General features: G+C 49.7%; 1 protein-coding gene across 1 annotated transcript in view; it reads left to right on the top strand.

The window, feature by feature from the left end:
• FSTL4 (follistatin like 4) overlaps positions 1-26,191 on the top strand; it is a 381,100-nt gene extending 354,909 nt beyond the window's left edge. The window contains exons 8-15 of the mRNA XM_021702002.1: positions 120-281; positions 673-807; positions 1,811-1,837; positions 5,489-5,607; positions 10,223-10,372; positions 16,829-16,936; positions 23,410-23,519; positions 25,489-26,191. Of these exons, the coding sequence (XP_021557677.1) occupies positions 120-281; positions 673-807; positions 1,811-1,837; positions 5,489-5,607; positions 10,223-10,372; positions 16,829-16,936; positions 23,410-23,519; positions 25,489-26,191 (1,514 nt within the window). The remainder of the gene's footprint in view (positions 1-119; positions 282-672; positions 808-1,810; positions 1,838-5,488; positions 5,608-10,222; positions 10,373-16,828; positions 16,937-23,409; positions 23,520-25,488) is intronic.
• The last annotated feature ends 826 nt before the right edge of the window (positions 26,192-27,017 follow it).

Here is a 27,017-nt window from a genome sequence, read left to right as displayed (position 1 = left end):
AACAAAGAGAACTCCAGAGTCGTGTCTCGGTTCACCCCTCTGGAACAGGTGTCAAGGCCAGAGCACGGGCCCGAGGCCAGGTGAGGGCCCTCTCTGACCAGTACCAACTTCATCCGCAGTGCCACCAGTCATCCGCGTGTATCCAGAGACCCAGGCACAGGAGCCCGGCATGGCAGCCAGTCTGAGATGCCACGCAGAAGGCATTCCTATGCCCAGAATCACTTGGCTGAAAAATGGCATGGATGTCTCCACCCAGATGTCAAAACAGCTTTCCCTATTAGGTAAGAACCACCCTCGGTGCCTCTCTGCTCTTTCCATCAAGTTCAAGCTGACGCTTCCCCCAGCAGTGGAAATGAGAGACATGATTTGTTTCTAAGTCAGATGTGTCGGGAGTGAACAAACGTCTCCCCAAATTCTCCTGCTATCTGGGCTCACATAGGTCTGGCAGGCTTTTTGAGCGCAATGATGATAACCTGTCAATCAGATCCCAGGTCAGCGTCAGTTTAGTTCAGCTGTTCGAGCTCTTTCTGGGCATGTATCATGGATGTTGGCTGCCCTCAGCCCTGCTAAGGGCTTGTGTTTGTAATGTCACCACTCTGAATAGAAGGGAGACAGGAGGGAGGAGGGGGGTCCCAGCTGAGCCGGCCATCCTGAGCACTGTCCTTCCTCCAGCCAATGGGAGTGAACTCCACATCGGCAATGTTCGGTATGAAGACACAGGGGCGTATACCTGCATCGCCAAAAACGAAGTGGGCGTGGATGAGGATATCTCCTCACTTTTCATCGAAGACTCTGCTAGAAAGACCCGTGAGTCCGCTCTTGCCTCTGAGGTCCTCGTTGTGCTGATTGGGGGATGTTGGGTGCAAGGGGACCAACTGACCAAGGCCACACCCATCATCCATGAGCCCCTGAAGACAGGGGTAAACTCCCATATTCTGTGCTCAAAACTGGGGACAGAGGGTGCCCAGAGGTGAGCAGACCTTCCCTGGCAACCTCGACAACACACAGAGAAGGTCCCTGGACAGCAGAGTGCCCAGGACCACAAGGAAGCTTGTATATCCTAGCCCCACTTCTGCCTCCTCCTTGCTGTATAGACTGGAACCTCTGCCCCTCACCCACAAAATTCCTCCTACTTTCCACCCAGCAGTCAGTGTTGCAGATTCCATATATGATAGACTAGATATCAGTTCATGATCTATATCACGTGCTGCCATCCCACCATGGCCCAGGAAGTGGCCCGGCCACAATTGCACACATAACCTTGACTCCAGGGATTATAGCCCACCTGGTGGCCAAGTGTGCCTTCCCTGGTAGCCACCGCTCCCCAAATGGCATGATTCTGTGGACACGGGTGATAGATAGGATCTCTTGCCCTTATTCAAAGACTCCAAGCTGAGTCTTCATCATCAAAGGAGATCATTAGAAGTGTTTCAGATGGTCTTCCTAGGAGAATCCTAGCTGAAAATCAGTATGGCTTCTGGAAGTAATCAGGAACTCTAGGAGAGCAGTTGCTTGCTCCTTGTCAACCATGGCAATGGAGGATCCCATTAGTTTCCGTGATCCTGGGAACCTGATTTCAAAGACTATTTATAAATTGAAAGGGTCCCGAGACCTGGAAACATGTGTCCACATCCAGAGTCCCGTCAGAGTGCTGCTGCTGGGGCAGTGAGTGGGGCAGACTCCACACACGATGGATTAGGTAGCCGTTCATCCCTGAAAGGAATCACTATGGTAAAGTTGTTGACATTGCTTTGTTCTCTTTTCCTTCCCTCAATCACGTTCCCGCGCTCCTGATTCTCTGACGCTGTAGTTGCAAACATTCTGTGGCGAGAGGAAGGTACCAAGTTCACTTCTTCTGTGTTGTGCTTGTGATCGCCTGTGTTCATGCCTCCATTGTGGAGCCATATCTCCATGGGCCACCATCAGCTTGTCCAGACACCACGCAGTCCCAAGTGGGGCCCACCTGTCAGATCGGATGGGAGAGGGGAGGTCAATGTCAAACTCAAGCGTCACACACTGAGAAGCAGATTTAAAACCTACTAGTGTCTTTAATGGACACCAGTCCAATAGAACTTAAAAATAGGAAGTTGCCATCTAAAGCTGTTTGAAACTGTCACTGAAGCAGATTACTTGGCAGGGGTTCCTAGTTGGATGAGGCCTTCCGCTTTTTTCCAGAAGCTGATATTGGTGTTGGGGTTTAGTGTATACTTTGAGGAAGTGCCAAAGAAAAAAGCCACCATGATTTCTGTAAATGTATATTTACATGTATATTTTTAAATGAATAGACTTTTTTTTTTAAGATTTTATTTATTTATTTGACAGAGAGAGACAAAGCAAGAGAAGGAACACAAGCAGGGGGAGTGAGAGAGGGAGAAGCAGGCTTCCCACTGAGCAAGGAGCTGGATGCGGGGCTCGATCCCAGGACCCTGGAATCATGACCTGAGCCAAAGGCAGACACTTAACGACTGAGCCACCCAGGTGCCCCTGAATAGACTTTTTTAAATTTGTATTTATCAAACCATCTTTAGATATTAGGTTGGGCCCTAAAAAAAAAATGGCCATTCTTATACATAAAAATGGTCGAATATTGACAATTTCATATGGTTCAAAAAATAGCAGGCCCGTGTGGGAACTGGGTTATAGAGCCTGAGTCACTGCTTGGGGTGCATGTGCCTTGTGGACCCCCGCCCAGGGCAGCCTCTCCACCAGAGCAGAGTTCACATCACCTGGAGATAACTTATTCTCCAGATTAGTGGATGGGGGTGTCAGGGAGGAGTATGAGAAGGAGCAGAATGCACCCTGTGATTTCAAGGTTAAGCACAAAATCTACCTCTTTAAAAGCTGGCCTGGGGGGCACCTGGGTGGCTCAGTCGATTAAGCGTCTGCCTTCAGCTCAGGTCGTGATCCTGGGGTCCTGGGATCGAGTCCTGCATCAGACTCCTTGTTCAGTGGGGAGCCTGCTTCTCCCTCTGTCTGCTGCTCCCCCTGCTTGTGCTCGCTCTCTGACAAATAAATTTAAAAATCTTAAAAAAAAAAAAAACAAATAAATGAAAGCCGGCCTAGTTCCTGTCTCATTTTTTCCTCATGAACATCTCATGGCATTTCCTAGAGCCTAGCATATGCATGCCTGCGCGGACTCAGAGCAATTTCCTGAGCGTCAGGCACTGCTGCTCACAGTCCGTCTCCGCAAAACGAAAGCAGAGCCTGAGAAATGAGAATGGATGCCGGTAGGCTTTAGGGTTCCTTGGAAGGACAGGTTGTAGCAATGGCCGCTCATCACGGACAGCTGTCCCTCGGTGGTGCGTGACCCAGCTCCTAGGCCACGGTGCACGCAGAGCGCTTTCCCTCTGTGTCCTTGAGAGGTGGTAATTTTCTAAAGTGAGTTTACTACCAAGAGGCTCAAGTTTCAAAAGTGGAGCCCAGCAAAGAATGCAGCCGTAGAGGCCCCACCTTGAGGCCAACTTAAGACCCCCAGCCGCTTTCGGGCCCCGGGCTGGCAGGTGCTGCCCTCAGTGTGGACAGTGCAGCGGCAAACAAATCCCACCCTGCCCAGATGGCCGGCTGCTGTACCCTTCACAGCTGGAACCCAGGGCTGGGGGTTAGGAAACACCAGAGTGTAACCCAACAGGCCAGCAGGCCGGCAGGGAACCGTCCCCTCTCAACAAGAGAAATGAGACGATCGGGGCGCACCACAGCAAAGAAAGCTCCTTCGTGCCCCCTTAGGAGAAGCTACACTCAAACAGAACCTTCCAGGGGCCGGATCATGAGGCTGGCTCTCCTGCGAAGTCAGTAGTTTGTCGAGGCCCGCGTTCTGTTGCTGACGATGAGCAAGGCTGTGCTTCGCCTGCCATGTGGCCGCAGCCGCAACCCCACGTGGGGTCCCCCGAGCTTTCAGTCTTGCCTTGGTCCTTGCAGCTGTCGATTTCCCAAGAGGCCCCTGGAGGCCGAGGGACCCCAGGGACAGGGACTTTGACTCATAGGTCTGAGCAAAAGAAGTTTGCCAGGTGAGAGTGGACAGCGAGAAGGCCCCACGGGGGCAAGATAAATGGGGACAGAAGCTGGGGTGCCCTGGGCACCGGGACAGGGCCCTCGTGGGTGGCCCCTTCGTGCAGCTCTGAGGACAGGCTGCCCAGCACCCCAGGGTTCCCCACTGGGACCTGTGCAGGGTTCTCCCAGGCACTGCTGGCTTCTCAGAGGCTGGGGCCCAGTTGTGCGCAGTGGCAGAGCCCTCCTGCCCAGAGCCCCTCTCAGCACAGAACCAGCAGCAGCTAAGACTGTGTCATGGAGTCAGGGACCTTGGCCCACACTGGGAACCCCGGGCACTGGGGCTTCCTGGTCAGTAAGGGCCCAAGGCCTAGAAAATTGCCTGCAGTCATTGGAAGCAGGTGGAATGTTGGTTCCTATTTCGTGTTACATTGTTTTCTAACACTAAAAACTTACCCAGATAGTCCGTGAAGTCACTAGCTGGGTTTCTGAGCATGCTAGGAAAGAGTGTGTTTTTCATGTATTTAATTTTCTTAGCATTTATGGAAATCTGTTGACTATCCTACCTTCACAAGAAAAGAAGTGAGGGAGAAAGAAAGGGAGAACTCAAACCTTCCCTATATTTGTGCCCTATTTGCCTTTTATGTTGAGGCACGGTGATGCAGAAGAGCCCGGAGTAGGGGTTCAGGGTCCAGCCCCAGCTCTGACATAAATCCAAGTAGCCGCTAGCAAGCCCCTTCCCTTCCTTGGACCTCAGTTTTTTTGTGTTTATAATAAGGAGGCAGTACTAGCTCCTCCCACGGCCCTTTCTCTGCTAGTCTGAGATTCCTGCCCGCCGACCACGCCGGCCGCGCCGGGGCGGTGGTGAGAGCGGGCCTGACCAGGCTGTGGGTCCATTGCCTGACCTGGGGCTGCCACAGAGAAATTGGTGAGGCAGAGGTGGGAGCAGGCTGTCTTGAAGGGGGGATCTGCTGGCACAGACAGCCCATGAAATCGGCACAAAGGAGTACCAGCCACAGCTTTGTCAGGACCCTAAGTTCCAGGGAGTGGTGCTGTATATAAATGTGGCTTTTTAAAAAAAGAGCTAGCCTTTGCCTTTCTGGCATGATCTGATCCATCTGATTTGACTAGTTGACAAAAACGACCAAGGGAGACTCTTGCAGAACAGGGAAGACCAAATGTAGGTCAGAGCCAAGGCTAGCATTCATTTGAAACCTTGTGTCCGTGGCCCGCCCGGGGCGCCCTAGGGCAGAAGCGCGTGTCCGGGAGGATAGCCTTGGGATCGCAGAGCCCCCGTCCGCTGTAGTGGTTCACAGCCCTCTGGCACTTTCTCCCCATGCTGCCCACACGCCACCTGCTCATCTCACGTCACCTTGACTGGTGCCTGCACCCCACGCAGCCAAACCGCAGGTGTCCAGTATGCCCCGTGTGGCACGTGACCCTACTTGGGAGCTAGCCGCTGGGGACAGTGGAGCATAACCATGGCCGTGTTTGCTCCTCGCAGGCCTCAGTGTGGGGAACATGTTCTACGTCTTCTCTGACGATGGCATTATCATCCTGCACCCTGTGGACTGTGAGATCCAGAGGCACCTCAGACCCACGGAGAAGATCTTCATGAGCTACGTAAGTGTCCGTGCCTGCAAGTCGGCCTTCCATGACGGCCCCCTTGACTTCCGAGACTCCATTTGCTGCATGTGGTATAGTTCCACATGCGTTCCAAGGCTCCAGAAAGTCCACGGGAGGCAAAGAGTTGAAGGTCTCATTCCTTGATTGGGCCTTCAGTGCACAGAGCCCTCGGTGAGGCCTAAGGCTTACAGGTGGGTTTCTCTTCTCCCCAAGTTCATAGAGAAAGGATGGCGACAGCGGTGCGAACAGACAGCCCAACAGGTGCTGCTAGAAGGAGGTGCAAGGTGCACTGGGACACTGAGGGGCGAGGCCTCTCCAGACCCAGGGAGGACAAAGTCAGAGAAGGCTCCTGAGCAGGGGACCCCTGGGCTCAGGTGTGAAGAAGATGTAGGAACTGGGGTGGGTTTCTAAAGGGACTGTCATGAACATGGCAAAAAGTGGCATAAAATGTCTTGTCACATCCGGGGAATCGCAAATACTTGGTCTGACTGAGATTAGGATGACTGTAGGTCAGGGTCAAAGCTAAGGAGTTTTAATGGCAGATCTTAAAAGTTCTGGGGACCCCTGGAGGACTTCAAGTGAAGCAAGGCCCTGGTGGGGCTGCTTTAGAATACATGCGGGGCCCCAGTGAGGGTAATGATGAGCAGGACCGGATTGGAAGCCCAGAAGCAGGTGCAGAGGCTGTTGTGAGCATCCAGGTGAGAAAGGGTAGTGACCTAGCCAAGCCAGGGGCAGTGACAATGGGAAAAATTGAGTAGATTGTAGTGTTATTCACAGGTAAGATCAACAGGCACCACAAGGGTCATCCAGGGTCTTGCTAGGAGGAGCAGAGTACCCTTCACTCAGGAAGAGGAGAGGCAGGTTAGGGGGACACAGTTCATTCTCTTTCACTCTATGAGGCCCTCTACAGAGGCCACATTCTCCATCTTGTGCTGGGGATCCCAAAAGCAGAGCAGATAGGCTCCTCATCAAGGAGACGAGGGTGGCCTATGATGTAGTGAGTTTGAGATGCCCATGGGACACAAGCATAGAAACATCCAGAAGATGGGGACGGGGAGGGGATGGGCCATAGTGGGCTGGAGAGTCGTCGGCTCTCTGGCAGGCAAGAGAAGTAGCTTTAAGGAAGCCTGGAGAACATGGGTCACAGAACCTAAGGATAGCCAAGTTTACAAAAGGAAGGGCTCCTCAACAAGTCAATAGAGGAGGTGAGCTGCGAGGTTCTCAGGGGCCCCTGAGGAACAAGGGGAGAGAGCGTGAAACACGAGAATGCCCCAAGCATCAGAGGTGCTACGAAGCATGAGGCCAAATGCAGAGCTGCCATGCCACATGGACAGAGGCCGCAGAGATGACTGCTGGTGGCAGGTCCAGGAAAGCCTTTCTAGCCCTCCAGACCCAGCTGTCCACAGGCATCCCCTAGACGGTGCTTCCTCACCCGACCCCACCCCAGGGCTCTGTCCCTCCCGTTGGTTTCTCTCTGGGCCTTGTGTTGGTGGTTGTCTGCATAAGGTAGACCCTTAGCTACTTGACGGTAGAATTACATTAACCCAAAAGAGTCCTCTGCAGGCCCTGCTGGGCCTCTCCTCGAGGACACGCAGTGAAGGAACTGATGAGCAGCGACGGGCCTGGAGCTCGTGGTGGAAGTGGGCCATGCCCAGGCGGGTTCCTGCAGCCAGCTTGTTGCATTGCTGTGCGGGCTCTTGGTAGGTCTCAGGCTCTTGCGTGTCTCACATTTGTAGCTCTGGAGCAGCTGTTTTCTGGGCTGTTTCATTTGAATTAATCATTTTTTAGATGTGCTACCCTTGATGAATTTTCCTTCCACGTAGTAGCCGTGAAACCATCTAGAAAGAGTGGTCCTAGTTAATTTCTAGCAGTTAGGTTTAAATAATTGCACCCTGTCACACGGGCACTAATTTCTCATAGATTTGCAATAACCTGTAGCTCAAGGGAAATCTCTGAAAACGTAACCACGACTCACATTTCCTAAAAAGCCAGAACAAGTCACAGTAGGGGAGGCCCCACAGGCCTTTCAGACAGCGCAAGACCACGGTGAACTAAGCAACGGTCCCAAACAACCGTGTTCTCCTCTAGAAAATGCCCCACCATCTCCCAAGAGGATTACCGTGAAGCAAGCCTCTGGTCAAAGCACTGAGCGAGTAGGAGATTGGTGCATCTTCTCTCAGGTGTCTCTGCTAGATGAGGGGTCCGCTCTGGGCAGTGGGAAACAGCACATGTAGGCAGGGGCACAGGTACCCCTGGGTTCACATCCCACCTCTGTCACTCAGCAGGACTGAGTGGCTTTAGACAAGTGACCTAACCCCTCCAAGCCTCTGTTTTCTCACATGTGAATGGGGGTGGTTGTGAGGATTGAAGGTGATGCCGGGCAGTGACCAGGGTAGAAGGTGACAGTTCTGCCCCAAAGCTATTGCAGTCATTTAGGAAAGACCTGGAAAGTAGATGAACTCAGGGAATGAGGAGGCCATCTCCAAGGTCCTTGGTGACTCATTTGTGGCAGACTGTAGGGGAGAAGGAAACAGCAAGGGTGATGGCCATGCTCAGTCCTGGCTGGCCAGCTGCTGATGAAGACCCGGTGGGAGGGGCAAGTGTGGAAGAGAGGAACAGCTCGGGGGTGGCTGGCTGAGTATGAGGGGGCTGTGGGAGAACCAAGCGGGCACTGGAGAAGGTGGTTCTGAGCTAAAGACACAGATCTGGGATCCATCTGCATCTGGGCTTTGGCTAAAGTCAGGGCAGTAGACGAGACCGCCAATGGTGTGTGTGAGTGGTTTGAGTTGGGTACCTGAACAGAACCCTGAGGGTCAGTAGTTACAGGACAGGCAGACCAAGAGGGACCACAAGGAGACTGAGACAGAGCTGGGCCAGAGTCATGATGAAACACATGAGACTGTATCACAGAAGATAAGGGAAAAGATGGTCCCCATTTTCAGTCATTTATTCATTCAACAAACGTATTTGAGGCACCCATTCTATGTCAGGCACTTTACTAGGTACTAGGGATATAGCAGTGAAGTAGACAGACAAAGAGCCCGCTGTCACAGAACATTCTAGTAACAGAAGAGAGCCTAAACAGAGGTAGACAAATCAGTGCACAAAGTTAAGTGGAAATGACAAACGCAGCCAGGTACAGGGGTGAGGCATGCTGGCGGTGCTAGGCCAATGAAGAGAGGCAGGGGGGTGGCACAGGGGAAGGAAAGCAAGCACGCCATGTGCATGGAGCACAGTGGTAAGGGAGAGAAAGGCCGAAGGTCCGAGGAATAGCAGGAGCCAGAGGGGAGAGGACCTTGTAGACTTCCGGAAAGACTTGGATCCTCTTCTGAGCAAGAAGGAATGTTAATGGAGTGGAGGGTGTTGAGAAGAGGAGGGAGGTGGGCAGACTTACAGTGATGCCCATGGATTCTGTGTTGAGAACAGGTTGGCGGGGGTGGCCAGGGTCGAATCAAGGAGTACAACCTGGGTGCTACCCCCGTGCCCGAGCAACAGTGTGGCCTCAGCCCAGGTGATGGAGGTGGGAGCAGTGAGGCAAAGTCAGATTCTGAACGTATTTTGAAGGCAAAGCTGAAATGATTTTTGATGCACCGGATGAGGGCTGAGGGGATGAGGAGAAGAGGACTCAAAGATGGCCGCAAGGGTCTTGGTCTAAGGAAGTAAAACAGTGGAGCTGCCATTTTGTTAAGGGAATGAGCAGGATTGGGAGGTAAAATTGGGCATTGATTTTGGACTCATAAGTTTGAGGTGTACAGCAAACAGCCAAGTAGAATTAGGTGCTTGGCTGCTTAAGTCTGGAGTTTGGAGAAGAGGCTCTAACTAAAGATACAAATTTGGGAGTCGTAAGCATGTCGATGGTATTTGATGCCATAGGTTAGGAAGAGATTAGCAAAGGGAGTGGATTTTGGAAAGGAAAAGTCTTTGGGTGACCCCTGTGTGTTCCAACCCACAAAGATGGCAAACTGAGCAGGATCAAGCAACAGAGAAGGCCCAGCCCCTGGGGCGGGGTGGGTGGGAGAAGCAAGGAGTAGTCAGCAGAGTCAGCAGACACCCCAAGTTCGAATAAAAAGGTGACACAGGTTTAATTTAATAAATGAGAAGTACAGAATATTGAGCTCGGGTGGGAGGATGGGTTAGCCTGGTGGTGGGTTTTGAGGAGGGCACATTCTGCATGGAGCACTGGGTGTTATGCACAAACAATGAATCATGGAACACTTCATCTAAAACTAATGATGTAATGTGTGGGGATTAACATAACAATAAAAAAAAAAAGAATATTGAGCTCGGTGGGAATGCTGCCGGCTCTGTGGTGAGGAAGCAGAGAGGGTAGGTCACTCTTTTGGAAGTCTGGCCATGGACGGAAGTTTTCTATATGATGGGGGTGCAGAGAGGGGGAAGTTCGCACACAAGGGGGGAAGAAGGCAGGCCTGGCGGCTGCTGATAAAAAAAAAAAAAAAAAACCCACAAAGGGAAGTTCCAGCCTCATAAGTGGGAGGAGGTGGAAGGTGGAGGTGGGAACAGAGGGACAGGGGAGGGTGAGGGGAGAGGAACCCACACATGGCAGGGGGGCCGGGGGATTAAGAAGATATATGGCAGCCTATATCCTTTACAGGAAGAAATCTGTCCCCAAGGGGAAGGAAATGCCACCCAGCCGTGCCAGTGGGCCTCGGCCGTGAACGTCCGGCACCAGTACATCTACGTGGCCCAGCCAGCACTGAACAGAGTCCTCGTGGTCGACGTGCAAGCCCAGAAAGTTCTACAGGTACATCTCTCTAAGGGAGTGAGGGGGGTTCCGGTTCTGGGGCACAGCCTGCCCCAGTCCTCTTGGCTTTCTGCACCCTGCCAAGCTCCTTGGAGAGGCGGTCAGACTGGGGACCAGGGGTGGAGAGCAAAGAAGGTTCCCGTGCAGCTACTCAGCAGTATTGATGGCCTACTATGTGCCGAGCACTGTTCTAGGGTCTTGGAAAACAGCCATGAATGAGCAGTCAAGTCCTAGATCTTATATTCTGGTCTGGGAGACAGACCATAAATCAGAATGTTAGAGAACTCTAAATTCTAAGTGCTATTTACAGGTCAGATGTGACAGAGGAATTGGATGACTGTTTCAAATCGGCCCTCACTCTGGAGGTGAACAGATTCTGAGATCCAAATGCCAAGTGGGATTCCCATTCTGGGAGCAGAGGGCGGGCCGGGGGGGGCTGGAGGACAGTGAGGAGTGGGGAGAACAGGGAATGGTGAAGGGGGAGGTAAAGCACAGCCCAAGCCACGAAGGGTTTTCATCCAGGGAGTGACCTCATCTGACTTAGATTATGAAACAGTCAGGCTCTGTTAAGAACCAATGGCAAAGCACAGCAGCATCGTGGCTACTGAAATAATTCAGGCATGAACTGCAGACGGCCATGGAGGTGGCGAGAACTGATCAGATTCTGGATAGATTTTAAATGTGGAAAGATTTTCTGCTGTGTTGAATGTAAGTTTGAGAGAGGGGAAATCAGGTTGTTGGGAGTTTTCTTTACCTTGAGGAATGGTAGAATGGTGATGCCATTTACTGTGTGTGGTGGATTGAATAATGGCCCCAAGATGCCCAGAACCTATGACTGTCACCTTCTTGGGCACAGGGGACTCTGCAGAGGTGATTAAGGATGTGTAAATGGACCGTTACCGGGGATGACCTGGATGAGCCCTACCTCCTACCTCAATGCAAGTGCAAGTACCCGTAACAGAGGGAGGTAGGGAGAAATGTGCCTGTGTAGGGGTGGGAGTATCTGCATCACTGAAGTAGGCAGGAGTCCGTGGAATCCAGGGCAGAGAAGTAGAGATGCCACTGGGAGGACTGAACCACACCGGTGCTCTGCTGGCTTTGAAGATGGGGGAAGGGGCCATGAGCCAAGAACTGCAGTGCTAGAGGCTGGCAAAGTCAAGGAAACACACTCTTCCCTAGAGCCTCTAGAGCGGGCACTGCCCTGCAGCCGTCCCTGTTCAGCCCAAGGAAATTAATTTTGGACTTTGAGCCTCCAGAACTGTAAGAGAATTAAATCTGTGTGGTTTTAAGCCACTCAGTTTGTGGTACTAGGTTATCATAGCAACAGGAAAGTGATGCACTCGATAGAGACTTTGGGAAAGGCAGGGGTGCAGGCCATGGAGCAGGAAGACGAGAAAATTAGGAATTTGGGTTTAGACCTGCCAAGTGTAAACTGCTATTATAAATGTTAGTTGGGGCGCCTTGGTGATTTCTTCAGTTGAGTGTACGACTCTTGATTTCGGCTCAGGTCATGATCTCAGGGCTGTGGGATTGAGCCCCATGTCAGGCTCTGCACTTAGCAGTGAGTCTGCTGCTCCCTCTCCCTCTGCCCCTCCTCCCCACTCATGCTCTCACGTTCTCTCCCTAAAATAAATCTTAAAAAAATAAAAATAAAAATGTAAGTAGAGATGTCAAATAAGCAATTGGATAAACAGGTCTGGAGGCTGACGAGAGATCTAGGCCAGAGACGTCAGTGTGGGTATCGTCACCATACCAACTGTTAAATCCAGAGAAGTGGATGAAATCACTGAAGGTAATACAGGTAGAGAAGAGGTCAAGGTTGGAGCCCTGAGGCACTCCAACACTTAAAGATCAGGAAGGAGAGAAGAAGCCAACAAGGAGACCAAGCAGGAGGAGCCTGAAAGGTAGGAGGAAAAGAGTTGAGGGTTCCAGAAACCAAAAACAGGAGTGTTTTAAGGAAGAGTTTGCAGTTAGTGGTGTCTGATACAGCTGAGCATTTGCAGATCATGGATCCTAAGAATCAACCATTGGATTTGGTATCCCATGGATCACCTTGGCAGGAGCAGATAACAAACATGATCGTAGAATACAAGCTTGAGGTCATAGAGATGGTGAATACAGACAAGCATTTTGAGGGGGTTTGCTATAAATATAAGTAAAAGGAGTCAAATGAGGCAATAGGTAAAAGAGCATACTGAAGAAGCTCTTTAGAATAGGTGACATTACAGCATTTGTATGCATGTATGTATGTAATGCTGGGGGGGGGTGGGAACTCCCACACATCCCCCTTTCTTCTGCATCACTGAAGTAGGCAGGAGTCAGTGGAATCCAGGGCAGAGAAGTAGAGATGCCAGCTTTGGATAAAAGCACATTCTTTCATATAACAGAAGGAAATTGAAAATATTCAAGTACACTTACAAAGAGGTGACAGTTAACAATTGGTGGCAGGTGGATGAACATTTCTTGTGGTTGCTTTTATTTTCTCAGTGAAATAAGAAAGAAAATTATCACCCAGCCTGGAGGTTTGAAGAGAGAGGTGAAGGGTGCATTTGAGATTGAACTGACCAGGGCACTGTGCTAGGACTGCTGGGTGAAAGCAAAGGCCCACTGAGGGCTTGTGGATGTAAAGAGAAAGTGAGGCCAGTGAGCAGGGTTGTGGTTTTTCTTCCCAGCAATGCCCCAGTGCACGCTCATTGTAGGGGGAAAATGTGGATGTAACCAGGGTTTTGGTTTCTCCAGGCCAGTTGGGCAGAAGGCTTTCTGTTAGTGATTTTTCTGGCCAGTGAACATACTCTGAGTAATTTCAATCCTTTGAAATTTGTTGAAGCTTGCTTTATGACCCAGCTTAGAATCAATGTGGATAAAAAAGAATGTGTGTTCTTATGGTAGGTACGGTATTCTGTATACATGTCACTTATGTCAAGACTGTTCATTGCATTGTTCAGATCTTCTAAGTCATTTTTTTTTAAAAATTTTATTTATTTGACAAAGACACAGCAAGAGAGGGAACACAAGCAGGGGGAGTGGGAGAGGGAGAAGCAGGCTTCCCGTGGAGCAGGGAGCCCGGTGTGGGGCTCGATCCCAGGACCCTGGGAACCCAACCCGAGCTGAAGGCAGATGCCTAATGACTGAGCCACCCAGGTGCCCCATAAGTCATTTTTTTCTTTGTCCACTTAGTCTATCGCTGCTGAGCGGTGTGTTGGAGTCTCACACCGTGATTGTAGGTTTATCTAAATTCCATCCATTTTTGCTTTAAAACTGTAGTAACTTCCTGGGGCAAAGACTTCTTCATTCTTACAAATTCTATTTCTGGCTATGCTTCTTGCCTGAAAGTCTGTTTTTGTCTAACACTAGTACAGACAGATCAGATTTCTTTTGATTAGTGTTAGCTGTATTTTTTCTGTCCTTTCACTTTCAACCTTTCTATGTCCATATATTTAAAGTGGCCTTTTTTAAAGCCACATGTGTTTGGGTTTTAGCCTTTATCTAGGATAATAATCTCAGTCTTTTACTTGGATCATTTGATCCATTTATATTTAATGCAGTTAATTATATAGTTAAACCTACCATCTTACTGGTTTCTTATTTGACCTACCTGTTTGTTCTGCTTTTTACGCTCTTTGGATTAGTCAATTATTATTATTCTGTTATTGTTAGGACTGCCACAGAGATTATAACATGCATCCTTGCCTCAATACAGTCACATATAATTTATGACTTCACTTCTCCAATAACAATAGAACCATGTAACAGTAACTCCTCTCCTGCCTTTTGCATAATTGTGGGAATAAATTTTATCTCCATATATATAGACCTGACTTAATATTATTTTGTACACTTGGTAGTCATTTATATTTACTTTTCTCACTGCTCCTTATTCCTTCCTGAAGTACACAGTTTTGGCTGGGATCATTTTCATTGTGACAAAAGACTTTTTTTAGTGAAGATCTGCTGGCAACACAGTTTTTGTTTGTTTGAAAAGACGCTTATTTGCCCTTAATTTTTAAAGACTATTCACTGGACATAGAATTCTACCCTGACAATTCTACTTGCTCAGCATTTTAAGATGCTGGTCCACTGTCTTCCATTGTTTTGTTGATAGGTCATGTATCTTATTTTTTTCTGACTACTTTTCAGATATTCTCTTTGATCTTTAGCAGTTTTACTTTGATGTGCCCAGGGATGATGTTCTTTGTATGTATTCCAATTTGGAAGTTTTAGTGGTTCTTGAATGTGTGGATTGATACCTTTCATCAGACTGGAATTGTCTCTTACCTCTTCTTCGGAAACTTAAAAAAAAAGAAAATTCCACTGTGTCCCACATATCTTTCTTTTTTTCCCCATCCTTTTTTGGTCTCTTCATGCTTCAATTTTAGTATGTTCTATCAACTTGTCTTTCAGTTCACTAGTCCTGTCTTCTGCTATGCCTAATATGGATTTAACAGAACCTATTTATTGAGTCTTAATTTCAGGTATTGCATTTCTACCAATCTTACTTCTGTATATAAATTTGTAATTATCTTTTCTTGACTCGCTCATGGGTCTGTTTCTCTTGTATTTTTTAGTAGTCTTTAGTCATATAGTCTAATGCCTAGTAATTTTTTAAATCCCCAACATTCCATATATAAAAAAGATAGACTTGAGAGGGCTCTCACCCACCAAAGAGGCTTTACCCTTTCCTCTGCTAGGCAGAGACAGTAGAGAATCACTTTAATCAAGTGCTTAGTTGAATCAAGGCTGAATTGAAGTTTTTTAAGGCTTATTCTGTCTCTGATTCATTCCTAGAAGTTAGACCTTCAGGGTTTTTAACTGAGAGCCTAGTATATTCTTCAGTATCTTTTTCTTTTCCCCTCCATATCTTTGCTCCTCAGCATATTGAGACTGCAGAACACTGTTCTGAATTTAAGAGGTTATTGGTTTAGCTCTTCAGCCTCCAAACTCCACCACACCTCAGAATGAGCATATGAATTATGATAGGAGACATGTAAATAGAAAGGAGAGAGAAGGCTACAGTCTAAACACTAGGGAAGTTTTGCTGTGAAGAGGGCAGCTGGAAGAGAATGAGTAATCAAGAGAGTTTTGAAAAGAGAGAGACCAAGAAACTAGAGACAATGTCAAGACGGTATTATTGCTGGTGGGTTACGAAGCTCTGGGTACAGGAAGACTGTGCCAGATCCTGAAGCCTTTAGCAAATGAAGGGAAGCAACCGGGAAGCTGGCAGATGCTGGGATCTTCAGGGGCTTTTTAATGCAAGAAAGGGAAGGGGACTTCAAAGATTGTAATGAAGGGCGAGGAAATATATGTGAGCAGGGAGGGGCAAAATTAAGAGTCCAGTTTTGTGTTTGTTGAGGTCATCCACAGAGGAATGAGTTCTAAAGTCCTCAGAGTACAGCAGGTTATCTGCAGCCATGCAATTGGATGAACTCACCCACAGAAAGGATTTAGAAGAAGGTCAACGATGGAGACCTGAGACATGCCGGTATTTACAGTCGGAATGAGGGGGGAGAGGGGAGGCTGAGAGACTAGAATGTTTCTGGAAGGGAATAGTTAACCACGTGGAGTCGTGAATTGTCAAATAAGAGGAGGATCACCAAGTGATTTCTGAGTCTGACATAAAGTTCTGGAAGAGGTCAGTGGAGCGATGAAGATAGACACTTGGTGGGAATGTTAAAGAAAAGCAGATTCGGGAACTCCACAGACAGTTCTTCAGAGACGTTTTGACCAATGGGAGTAGAGATGGGCAGCCAGTGACAAGAAGGGCAGGGGTCACCATCCAGTGGTATGAGTCTAATGGAAGAGAGTTTGGGAACGTATAAAGCTACATTATAAAAAAGCAGAGAAGTAGAAAACCGTCTCCATTGGAGAGGGCCACAGGAGAGCCTCTGTTCTAGAGGGGTAGTGGAGTTGCAGTTATAGCAGTAAAAAAGAAAAAAGTGTGTCTGCCTGATCCTACAGTGTGGGTCCCAGAGACTCCAGTGCAAGGATGTACAGAGAGAAGCTGTGCCAAGCTAAGAGACCGGGGATAAGCGATGATCTCAAAGTCAGTCTCAGATGGCACAGGAGGAAGGGCCAACTCACCAGAATCTCAGCCTCAGAACCACCTGGAGAAGGACACTGAGAGTTCTAGGGGCCCAAAATTCTGGGAGCAGGGACCAGAGTGCCCTGCAGCTGATTCTTGAGTGGAAAATGTAAACCCTCTGGGTTTGGGCTTTTGCCAAGTAAAATCATGCAAGAAGTTTTTAAAAGGGATTCAACTGCTGGCCTCTAAAGAAAACCCAGAAGGGAGGCTTGGGCCCTGGCTTCCTGAGGCCCTGGCTTCCTGAGCAGGCTCACTGCCAAGGCTGCGAGGTTGGCTTCCCACTCACCTAGGCATTACAGTCATGTACACAAAGGCCAGAAGTGACCACCATGTCAGCTTATAATAATGATGACCCACTTGTACGTATTTTTTTCAAGTCCATAGGTGTGGACCCTCTGCCAGCTAAGCTGTCCTATGACAAGTCTCATGACCAAGTGTGGGTCCTGAGCTGGGGGGATGTGCACAAGTCCCAACCGAGCCTCCAGGTATGTTGAACACATGGAGACCCACACTCACCCCACAGGAACAAAAGATGCTGTTCCTGTCTCATAAATGTCTCTTGCGTCCCTAGGTAGCTAATCACATTTACCCAAAAATCCAGGCTTGAGGACAGAGTGGCAAACAGCCTTGAGCCAAAGCCCCTCACAGACCATTTCCAAGGTAGCTTCAGCCAGGCCTACCTTTAAGGACAATAATCCTGATGATGGGTAAGATTGTGATGTCAGGACAACCAGACTGTGGCTCCCAGGCCCCACCTCTCCTGAGCAAGGGCGTTCTGCACCTCGGGCTGGGCAGGCTCGAGAACAGTGTCCAAGCAAGTACTCAGGGGGTCCCTTAAGGAAGGAAAAGTAGCGGTAATTATGTCCATAATGGAAGCACATTTATTGAGTGCCTATAGTACTTTAGAGTACTTTAGGGCACAGGAAAGTTCAGTAATGTGCCCATGGTCCAAGCCACGCAGCGTGGCTCCAGGGCCCGATATTCAGCCACGGCCCTGTATTGCCTCTTGGAAACAGTTTGGGCCCAAGAGCTCTGTGGGATTGCCCCGTCCACCAATGGGAGAAGGTACCACCACCCCTGTGTGGAGTGTTTCATCAGGGATACATTCGAGGATTGAGCCCTAAGAAAAGTGATGTGAATGCCTGAATTCTCCCAGCAATCTACACAGAACCATTCTAGATGCACAGAAAAGAAGTTAATTCGTTTCCCACATTGGATGCCTCAGGACAGTAGGGCTTCATTCTCTCTCAGAACCCCAGCTGAGAAGAACTGCAGATGGAGCCCAGTTCACCATGTTCTCAAGACTGGGAAGAGACACCCAGGTCTTCTACAGAAGCTTCGTCCAGGGGACTGACTGCCCGCTGCCTCTTCCCTCCTGGGCCAGGGGGACGATCCTGCTTCACCACCTCTAAATGGAGACTATTGTCATTTAATGGATACCATCACCCTGGGGCCAAGTGAGCTGACCAAAAATCCCCCTTAGAGAGTCTAGGAACCTGAATAAAGCTCATTCAGAGCATAAGCCCATGGAAATCATAACTTTTATTGGTCCCTCTGGCAGCTCCAGGAAAGCCTCTAACATAATTCAAGGGGAGGGGCCACAAAAAAATTTTTTTTCTGAAACCAAAAATGATTTCCTAATTTAACAGCAATGAGTTGAGAAACGGAAAGAAAAAGCATCAGATGGGCACTGGATTTCTCACCTGCTGCAGGACCATGGAATCTACAGGACTCTATTCCCAGCCCAGATATCCTCTACTGGGCAGGATCGAAGAAAACGTGTGTGTAAGAATTCAGAGACAGCATCACTCCACCTCCTCTGAGGAACGATCCCAGACAAACACCAGATGAACCAGATCAGAGACCTCAAGATGAAGAAAGATAAAGAGGAGACAGTTGCAAACAATGAACCCAGAGAGGAAGTAAGATGGATGAGGACAGACTCCCTGGAAATAGTAATCAGTGCTAAATAAGGATGTCTGAATGAGAAATCCTGATACCAGTCTGTAATGGAGGATAAATTATTTCAGTAAAAATAAGCATAGGGAGTGGAGGAAAGAGGAAGGAGTAAAAATAATTAGAAATACCCTACTGGGATAAGAGAAGGTTTGGAGAATGCTGTTGGAAAGTAGCAGCTGGGAAGCGATGGTCTCATTATTCCACGTATGACAAACTGATTTCTCTTGAAAGCAGAGGTGATCGGACTGGGTTAGGAAGGAAGGAAGGAAACTAGAACTTGTTGATGAGAAACACACATGCCGCAGAAAGAAGAAAAGGTTGCATTTAAAGGGGCGGGCATGGTGAGGACAGGTGAACAAGAATGTATTCAGAGTGCCACTCATATGAATAAGGCACTAAAAACAGCAGAGAGATACTATGGGATGAACACCCGAGAGACATCAAGCACCATTATTAACAACTAAATGTCTCAAGAGTGATTTAAAATAAAGGAAAACGATTAAAAATGCACTTACATTGTACAAAGAAGATGAAAGAAGGATGTGGGAAAACTGACACAACTTGGTTTAATATAAAGCTTGCATCAGCAAAACCATTTTTTCACATGTCCACATCCACACAAGTGTATCAGTAACTATAAAGGAAACAACTCCTGTAAAGGTAGATGTGAGCGGCAACAGTATCTGATAACTAGAAATAATTAATATATGACCTAATAAGAAAACACTCCTTTATAACAGTGGATCAAAAGGGAAATTACAAACTGTCTCAAAGGCAATGATAAAGCGATTGTTCCACATCAAGATCAACGGGAGACTGAGAAGTCTATGCACATGGGTATCTGTGTCTTAAAAGCCTGAAGAAGAAGTACTTTTGTTAAGAAATGAGCACAAGACCAGAGTGGTAAGAAGGAGTAAGACTGAAATTAATAGAAACAAAAGAACAGAGAGAGAAACAGAAATACTTCACAAGCCTGATAAAGGTAGACAAAACGAGGAAGGAGGAAAAGAAGACTACTGTAAATACAGGAGGATAAAAATTATTGGGAAATAATACATCACTACTCTGGGGCAGCAAATTTGAAAACCTAGGAGAAGTGAATGATTGCTTGCAAAATGTAGGGAAAAAACCGAACTGACCTGGAGCACCTGGCTGGCTCTGTCAGTAGAGGTGTGACTCTTGATCTCGGGGTTGTGAGTTTGAGCCCCACGTTGGGTGTAAAGTCAACCTAAGGAAACAGAAGCCTGAAATAGAACAATAATTATAGGGTTTTTGTGTTAAAGTGTGCGGCTGAATTTTATCAAACCTTCCAACTATAATTTTAATAATATTTGAACTATCTTGGACCACAGGGAGGAAAATGTACAGTTTGTTTTAAATAGCCACCATCAGGCGCCTGGGTGGCTCAGTTGGTTAAGCGACGGCCTTCGGCTCAGGTCATGATCCTGGAGTCCCAGGATCGAGTCCCGCATCGGGCTCCTTGCTCGGCAGGGAGTCTGCTTCTCCCTCTGACCCTCCTCCCTCTCATGCTCTCTGTCTCTCATTCTCTCTCTCGCAAATAAATAAAATCTTAAAAAAAAATAAAATAAATAAAAATAAAAATAAATAGCCACCATCATTTTAATTATAAAAGCTGACTGAAACTTGTATAAAAAAGTAAAGCTGAGGGCGCCTGGGTAGCTCAGTTGGTTAAGCGACTGCCTTCAGCTCAGGTCATGATCCTGGAGTCCCAGGATCGAGTCCCGCATCGGGCTCCCTGCTCGGCGGGGAGTCTGCTTCTCCCTTCTCCCTCTCCCACTCCTCGTTTGTGTTCCCTCTCTCACTGTGTCTTTCTCTGTCAAATAAATAAATAAAATCTTTAAAAAAAAAAAAAAGTAAAGCTGAGGTACCTGGGTGGCTCAGTCATTAAGCGTCTGCCTTCGGCTCAGGTCATGAACCCAGCGTCCTGGGATCGAGCCCCGCATCGGGCTCCCTGCTCGGCGGGAAGCCTGCTTCTCCCTCTCCCACTCCCCCTGCTTGTGTTCCCTCTCCCGCTGTCTCTCTCTGTCAATGAATAAATAAAATCTTTAAAAAAATAAAAATAAAATAAAGCTATAGACTAACCTCACTTACAAATACAGAAGCAAAATTCTCAACATGGTATTAAAAACAGAGTCCAGCAGTGCACCTAAATGCAGAAAACCAAGTCCCAGGATACAATGATGGTTCACTCTCAGGAAATCAGTCAATCTTGTCTTAACACAAACAAATGAAAACAGAAGAAAAAAAAAAACTAATATTTTCAATAAATGCTGAAAAGGCATTTAATTAAATACAGCAGACATTCTTAATAAAAATACCTAAAAACATGCAGAGAAAGGAAATTTCTTAATGAATACTATTTCCCAAAAACCAAGAGCAAATTTTACCTCAAAGGCCAAACCCAAAAAGCATGTTGCTTACTATCAGGAATTAGACCATGATGTCTACCATCAAGCGCAAAGCCTAGGAACCTCGCTTTGACAAGTGCACAGATTGAATAAGCCTGCCTCCTTCACTATGGGCTCGGGTTAAAGAAACCACGACTTGCAACACTCCTGGAAATATCACTAGCACAACCTGTGTGCTACACAATCTGGAAATAACCAAAAGCCTCAGAGCAGTGCTTCCGTATCCAGCAACTTGACTTCTCAGAACCTACCCAAAGGCCGTGATCATGGAAATGGACAAAAATTCAGCCACAACATTATGTGTTTCTGCATTGTTTACATGGGCAAAGCAAAAAATAATATCCTAGTGTTTTTCAATATCCAACACTGAAGAGCTGGCTAGACACAACTTTGCTGGGACGACTTGAAGGTGTTTCTAGAAACGAAGCCATTCCCTCAGCAGCCAGTTTTGGAAGCCAGCATCTTCTGGAGTCCCCCGGATCACTCCTTTGCCCGCCAGTCCCCAGCCCAACGAGGGCTCCCATCTCCCCTGGTTCTATCTACCCGCTGAGGGAGATGCTCAGCCTTCAGGACCCCACACTGATGACCAAGTGACATTTCCTGGTATCTCGCCACCGATGTACGGCTCCTGAACCAAGCCCATAGAGCCAACAGAATTGAGGGGTTCAACGATTCTCTTTTGGGCACGAACGTGCCCAGGCACACTGCAGGACGCAAGGCCAAGAAGGAACTCAAGACGCATCGGAGAAAGTGCGTTCTGATGAAGTCACCTCTGAATACAGGGTGTCAGCGTGCTGAGGCGTGAATGACACTGACCGCTGACAGCCTGTAATCTTCCAACTCTATGAGAAGCTAAAATGACAGGCCTGGTATCAAGCGGTGATTGTATGACTTCTTGGAATTCTCCGGCACTTTCCCTTAGACACTCCCAAGATCCAGTTTCCTCAGGCTGCTATTTTCTTAATGCCCAGTTCTAAGAGTTTTTTTCCCCCATGCACTTGCCATGGAAGTGTCATTTGGCCATTTTAAAAACCCACAGAAAAATAAGCTAATGCCATGTCACAATTTTGGAGCTGCCCCAAGGCTACAAATAAAAATCACAAGCCTCATCATTCCAATCCGGCATTCTGCCTGTGTGGCCCTCCCAAGGGAACCATGATCCAGAAAAGCCTCAAACCTCAACCCTGCCCGAGGAGGCAGGCCAGGTGGTGTTCATTTTCCCATAAAAGAAAGAGCCAGAAGGCAGGCCTATTCTTCGAAGGTAAAAGCATCCAGAACTCCAAGCCTTGTGAGTCACAAAACCCCAAGAGACACTGTCCTCAGCCTCAGGCCGCACAAGTCTGGACCCTTCTTTCTGTAGACACAGCCACAATATCCAGATCAGGAAAAGTGTCTCAGCTCTGTGTTCAGGCTTGAGCCCCTGCTCTCCTGCTCAGAGGGTCTGGGCTTGACCTTGTGGACCTTCCTCCAAAATGGCCCACCAGCTGGCCAAGCCCCTCATCTGGCTGCAGGTCGGCCACCCTTCAGGGCACTGGCCTAGACACTGGGGGCTGATGAGCTCGTTCAGAAGACAAGGGGACACAGGCTGGCTGGCACGATGTCTCTGGCCTGGCCATGCCCAAGGCTAGGGTAGCTGCTGGACGGAAGCTCAGCCTGACCGCAGGGGGCTTCCTGGCAGGACCTCTAAGCCACGCTCTCATCCCACCCAATCTCCGATAGCACTTGGCTCTCTTCTGCATCGCCGGCATGCCGTTCCCTGACACAGACCCACCAGGGATTTCCACACCGGACAACAGCTGCAGCCGCCTCCTGCCGACTCCACAGGGGCTTGGGTGTTACCTCCAGGGAAACAGAGGTAGCTATGCTCGGTCGCTCCCAGTGTGGACAAAACCCAGTGCCTGACTCTTGATTTCTCACAGTAAGGCCTTTCTGCAGCCAGACCCAATCCCCAGCATTCTAATTGCAAGCCATCTAAATGGCCTGAGCAGCATCTTGGAATGGCGCTTCTGCAGAATTCCTGCCTTCTCCAATAAATTATGGAGTCACAGTTCCCAGAGAACACCTCTGTGAGCAGTACAGGACAGAGATTCCCAACAAACGGGCCCAGGCACCTGGCATCAAAGGAAAACAGGGAACCAGTAAATCTTTCCAGCATTTAACATTTTTGTGATTTAAAAGCTCTCTCTTTTCCCAGGGTGACCTGGATGCTGAGATGGTGGGATTCTCTGTTGTGGGGGAGGTGGTCTCTGAGCAGAGTGACCGTTCTGTTCTGGGGACCTCTCTGGGACACTGTGCCTTCAGAGGGCTGACAATGTCCCGTGGGTTAGGATCAGGCCTGCCTGAGCAGGAGGGCATGATTCGGGCATTCATATCTGTCCCACCACTTCCTCTCTCCAGGAGGACGAGTCCCTGCCTCTGACATTCCCAAGTAGCTCCCACTCTGCTCCTGCCCACCCCCCTCTCTGAAGCAGCCCGTCTGCTGAGGGTCCCTACCAGCACATGCAAAGTTTTCCAGGTTGCCCACCCCTACTGGAGTGGGCCCTCACCAGGACTCCTGCTCTGTGTTGTAGGTGATCACAGAAGCCAGCACTGGCCAGGGCCAGCACCTTATCCGCACGCCCTTTGCAGGAGTGGACGATTTCTTCATCCCCCCAACAAACCTCATCATCAACCATATCAGGTGAGACGGGCCCACAGTGCCCTTAAGTACCCCCGTAATCCAGCTCAGCCGTGCATTTGCCCACCGTGAGACCTGCTCCTTCTCTGTCTCTCCCACTCATGCTGAGTGGCCTTGGGCTCCCTCATGAGGGGACAGAGAAATGGACCCATCCTGAGTCTTTAATGGTCATAGTTAAGGTGCCTTCCTGCCACCCTCAGACACCCATTGAGGACAGGAAGTCTCATCCTCAAGGTGAGGACAATAGAGGAAAGGAATCAACAGTGGTTAATGGATCACACTCTACTTACTAGACACATACAAAAAAAACTAGTCAAAGTGGTCTTGACCCCTTCTTACAGATGAGGAAACAGGCTCGGAGAAGCTAAGACCCTGGCCAAGTTCACACAGCCAGGAGCCCCCCGAGCAGCCATGCAGACGCCCAGCCGGGAAATGAGCCCTCCTAGTTGTCTGGTTTGTCAGCATCCAGAACAGCCTAATAAAGGGAGCCATGGTCCCAACTGCAAACCTCATCCCAGCCTGGCCCCTCCGCCTGCCTATTCACGTCAGAGAACCCCCACCCGTGACTGGAAAGTCAGCACTGCCGAAGACTAAGCCTGCCCTCTTATCAAGGCACTCAGACCCAAAGGTCTTGGGGGCACTGTTTATGCCTACCTTTTTGTCTGACATCAAACACCTTTCTCCAAGAAGAAATGCCTCATTTTTGTACACTGAAACTGGACTTCTAAAACTAGGCCCAGCCATTTATCCAAGCCCAAGGAAGAAAACACCCCTTAATGAACCCCTCCCTGTAGACAGCACCTGGGGAGAGTTTCTAAGATGGTCCTAAAGGGTAAAACCCCCCAAAGAAGCTGAATTCAGCCAGGAGTCTAGCAAACTTACAGGCTCTGCACTGTCTGTGTGTGGCTTTAATATGTGTGGCTGTAAGAGTGGGCTTCTCTTTCCTGTTCTTTCATGCTCTGGCTTGTTAAGAATGCTTTCAAGAAGCTTTAAACTGGGCATCTCAGACTGACGTGCTCCATTAGTTACTCAGGAGAAAAGCGTGGGGGAGATTTTTCTCTTATTCCTATAGGTGTCCCCAGGCACCAAAAGGCCTCCCTGAGCCAGGGATTTAGACAGAGGCCCCCAAGTCAAAGCCAAGTCCTGCCTGGGGTCGGGTCTCCTTGCAGCTCCCAACTCGCCTCCAAAGCAGACTTGCGCCAAGTCCAGACGGGACAGCTACCACCTACTGAGCCCTTCCCCTCCAGCTCTCTCTTTGATCCAGTCCTCCCAACAACCCTCTGGGAAGGAACTGCCCTCTTTAGCGTCTCAGAGGCTCTGAAAGGCGAGCCACATGCCGGGCTATGCAGGGGGCAGGCTATGCCGAGACGCCGTGGCCGTCAGACTGCAAAGGTAAACGCTGTCCCCAGCCCTCCTGCCCAAGCTTGCTCCCAGGGCCCCAGGAGAGACTGCCCCTCTACGGTCCTCTCGCAGGGAAGGAGCGCTGGGAGCAAGTGTGTCCTGTTCGCTCGCGCTGGCCGCTCAGATTCGGACTCTCTGTTTAGCCCAGGGAACTGCAGCAGAAAGCTCGCCTCCACCGCCCTCCCTACAGGCAGTCAGGGCTCCTGGCCTTTCTCCGCAGACACGGGCACCCACCTGCCAGCTGGCGCAAGGCCCCAGGGGAGCTGATCAGAAGGCATCCCACAGGGAGAAGCGGCCGAGGGCACCATGACGGCCCTTCTTCCCCATGGCTAGAGAGGAGTGTGCATGTTAGGAGAGCATAAATCCAGGAGCATTTGTAACTCGACTGCCTTTGGTTTGACATCATAGATGAATCACGGAAGAAGCCGTGCCCTGCATGACGGTACATCTAATTAAGAAGCTATTAGATGCCTAAAGGATTCCGATAGAGGGAAGAGAAAAGATGCGATCCTTTAGAGAATGACAGACCCCCTCCCGCCCCGACCTCTGACCTCGGTTCTTCCCTCCGCAGGTTTGGCTTCATCTTCAACAAGTCTGACCCTGCCATTCACAAAGTTGATCTGGAAACACTGGTGCTGCTCAAGACCATCAGCCTGCAGAGCCACGGCTGCGTGCCCCAGGCCATGGCCCACACGCACCTGGGCGGCTACTTCTTCATCCAGTGCCGAGAGGACAGCCCGGCGCCTGCCGCACCCCAGCTGCTGCTCGACAGCGTCACGGACTCCGTGGTCGGCCCCAACGGGGACGTGAGCGGCGCCCCACACCTGTCCCCCGACGGGCGCTTCGTCGTCAGCGCGGCCCCCAGCAGCCCCCAGCTGCACGTGCAGGAGATCACGCTGCAGGGGCGGATCCGGACCCTCTACAGCTTGACAATCAGCGCGGGCGTCTCGGACGTGGCCTTCCAGCCCTCCTTCACCCAGGGCAACCAGTACCACGTGTTCGCTGCCGCGGAGACGGAGCCGGCCCTGCTCTTCCTGGAGCTGTCCACGGGCAAGGCGGGCGTGCTGGAGGACCTAAAGGAGCCGCCCGCGGCGCCAGCCTGGCCTTGGGGAGGGCCCCGCAGGATCGTGAGGGACAGCGGGCTCTTCGGACGGTACCTGCTCACGCCAGCGCAGGAGTCGCTGTTTCTCGTCGACGGGAGGCAAAAGGCACTGCGCTGTGAGGTGGCGGGCGTCAGGCGGGGGACCACGGCCGTGTGGGTGGGCGAGGTATGAAGCCCCTCCCCCCGCAGAGCCCCGGGCCACCGAGCTCCGCCTAGGCCTCCCTCCGCAGCCCCCAGCAGGCGCATGTACATTTTTACAGACAAAAGCCAAACCTGTCTTCGCTTTGTGGTTCGACACTGGTCTCCTTGCAAGTTTCCTAGTCTAAGGTAGGCGCTGCTAACCAGATTGGGGTTTTTCGTTGGGAAGTATGATTTACGCCTTGAGCTACGGTGCGAACACATGCTACTGTGTCAAGGAATCGTTTCTGTGCCCAGCTCCACGCCATGGTACCTGGGGACGCTGTGGAGCCAAGAGTTCCTGCTTTCCAGGCTGACCTTTCTGTCGGTTGCCTTCATGTACTCATTGTCCCTCACCGCCGGGTTCGGCCAGGCTTCACCCCGACGGAGTGGCCTGAAGCCCGGCCTGGAAACAGGCTCGCCGGGAGCAGGGCTTGCTCTCCAGGCCTGAGAGCCACGTCCGCCTGCCTCCTGGACCTTCTTTTCTCCTGTGCAGCTGCTTCGTGATTTTCTTTCCGTGTGACTTGGTGTAAGCCTGAGGGAGAGCCGACAGGACTTCTTGCATCTTGGGGGATGGGGAAATCACTTACTTTATTTTGGAAATTTTGATTAAAAGATAATTTTTTATAATCTCAAATGCTAGTAAGCAGAAAGATGCTCTCTGACGTCCAGCTCTGTTCCTCCCTGCCTCGGGCCAAGTCTCTGCGAGTCACCACCCCACGCCCCACAGCCAGAAGGAACAATGGTCATCCAAGAATAACGGCCCTCCACACCACGGACGCCCCAAGTGCAGCTCTGGCCACCATCTTGGCCAAGACTCT

Source organism: Neomonachus schauinslandi, chromosome 7 (genome assembly GCF_002201575.2).
Source record: "Neomonachus schauinslandi chromosome 7, ASM220157v2, whole genome shotgun sequence".
Classification (NCBI taxonomy): domain Eukaryota; kingdom Metazoa; phylum Chordata; class Mammalia; order Carnivora; family Phocidae; genus Neomonachus; species Neomonachus schauinslandi.
The sequence above is the reverse complement of the archived record's forward strand: the minus strand, read 5'-3'. Positions and strand labels throughout refer to the sequence as shown.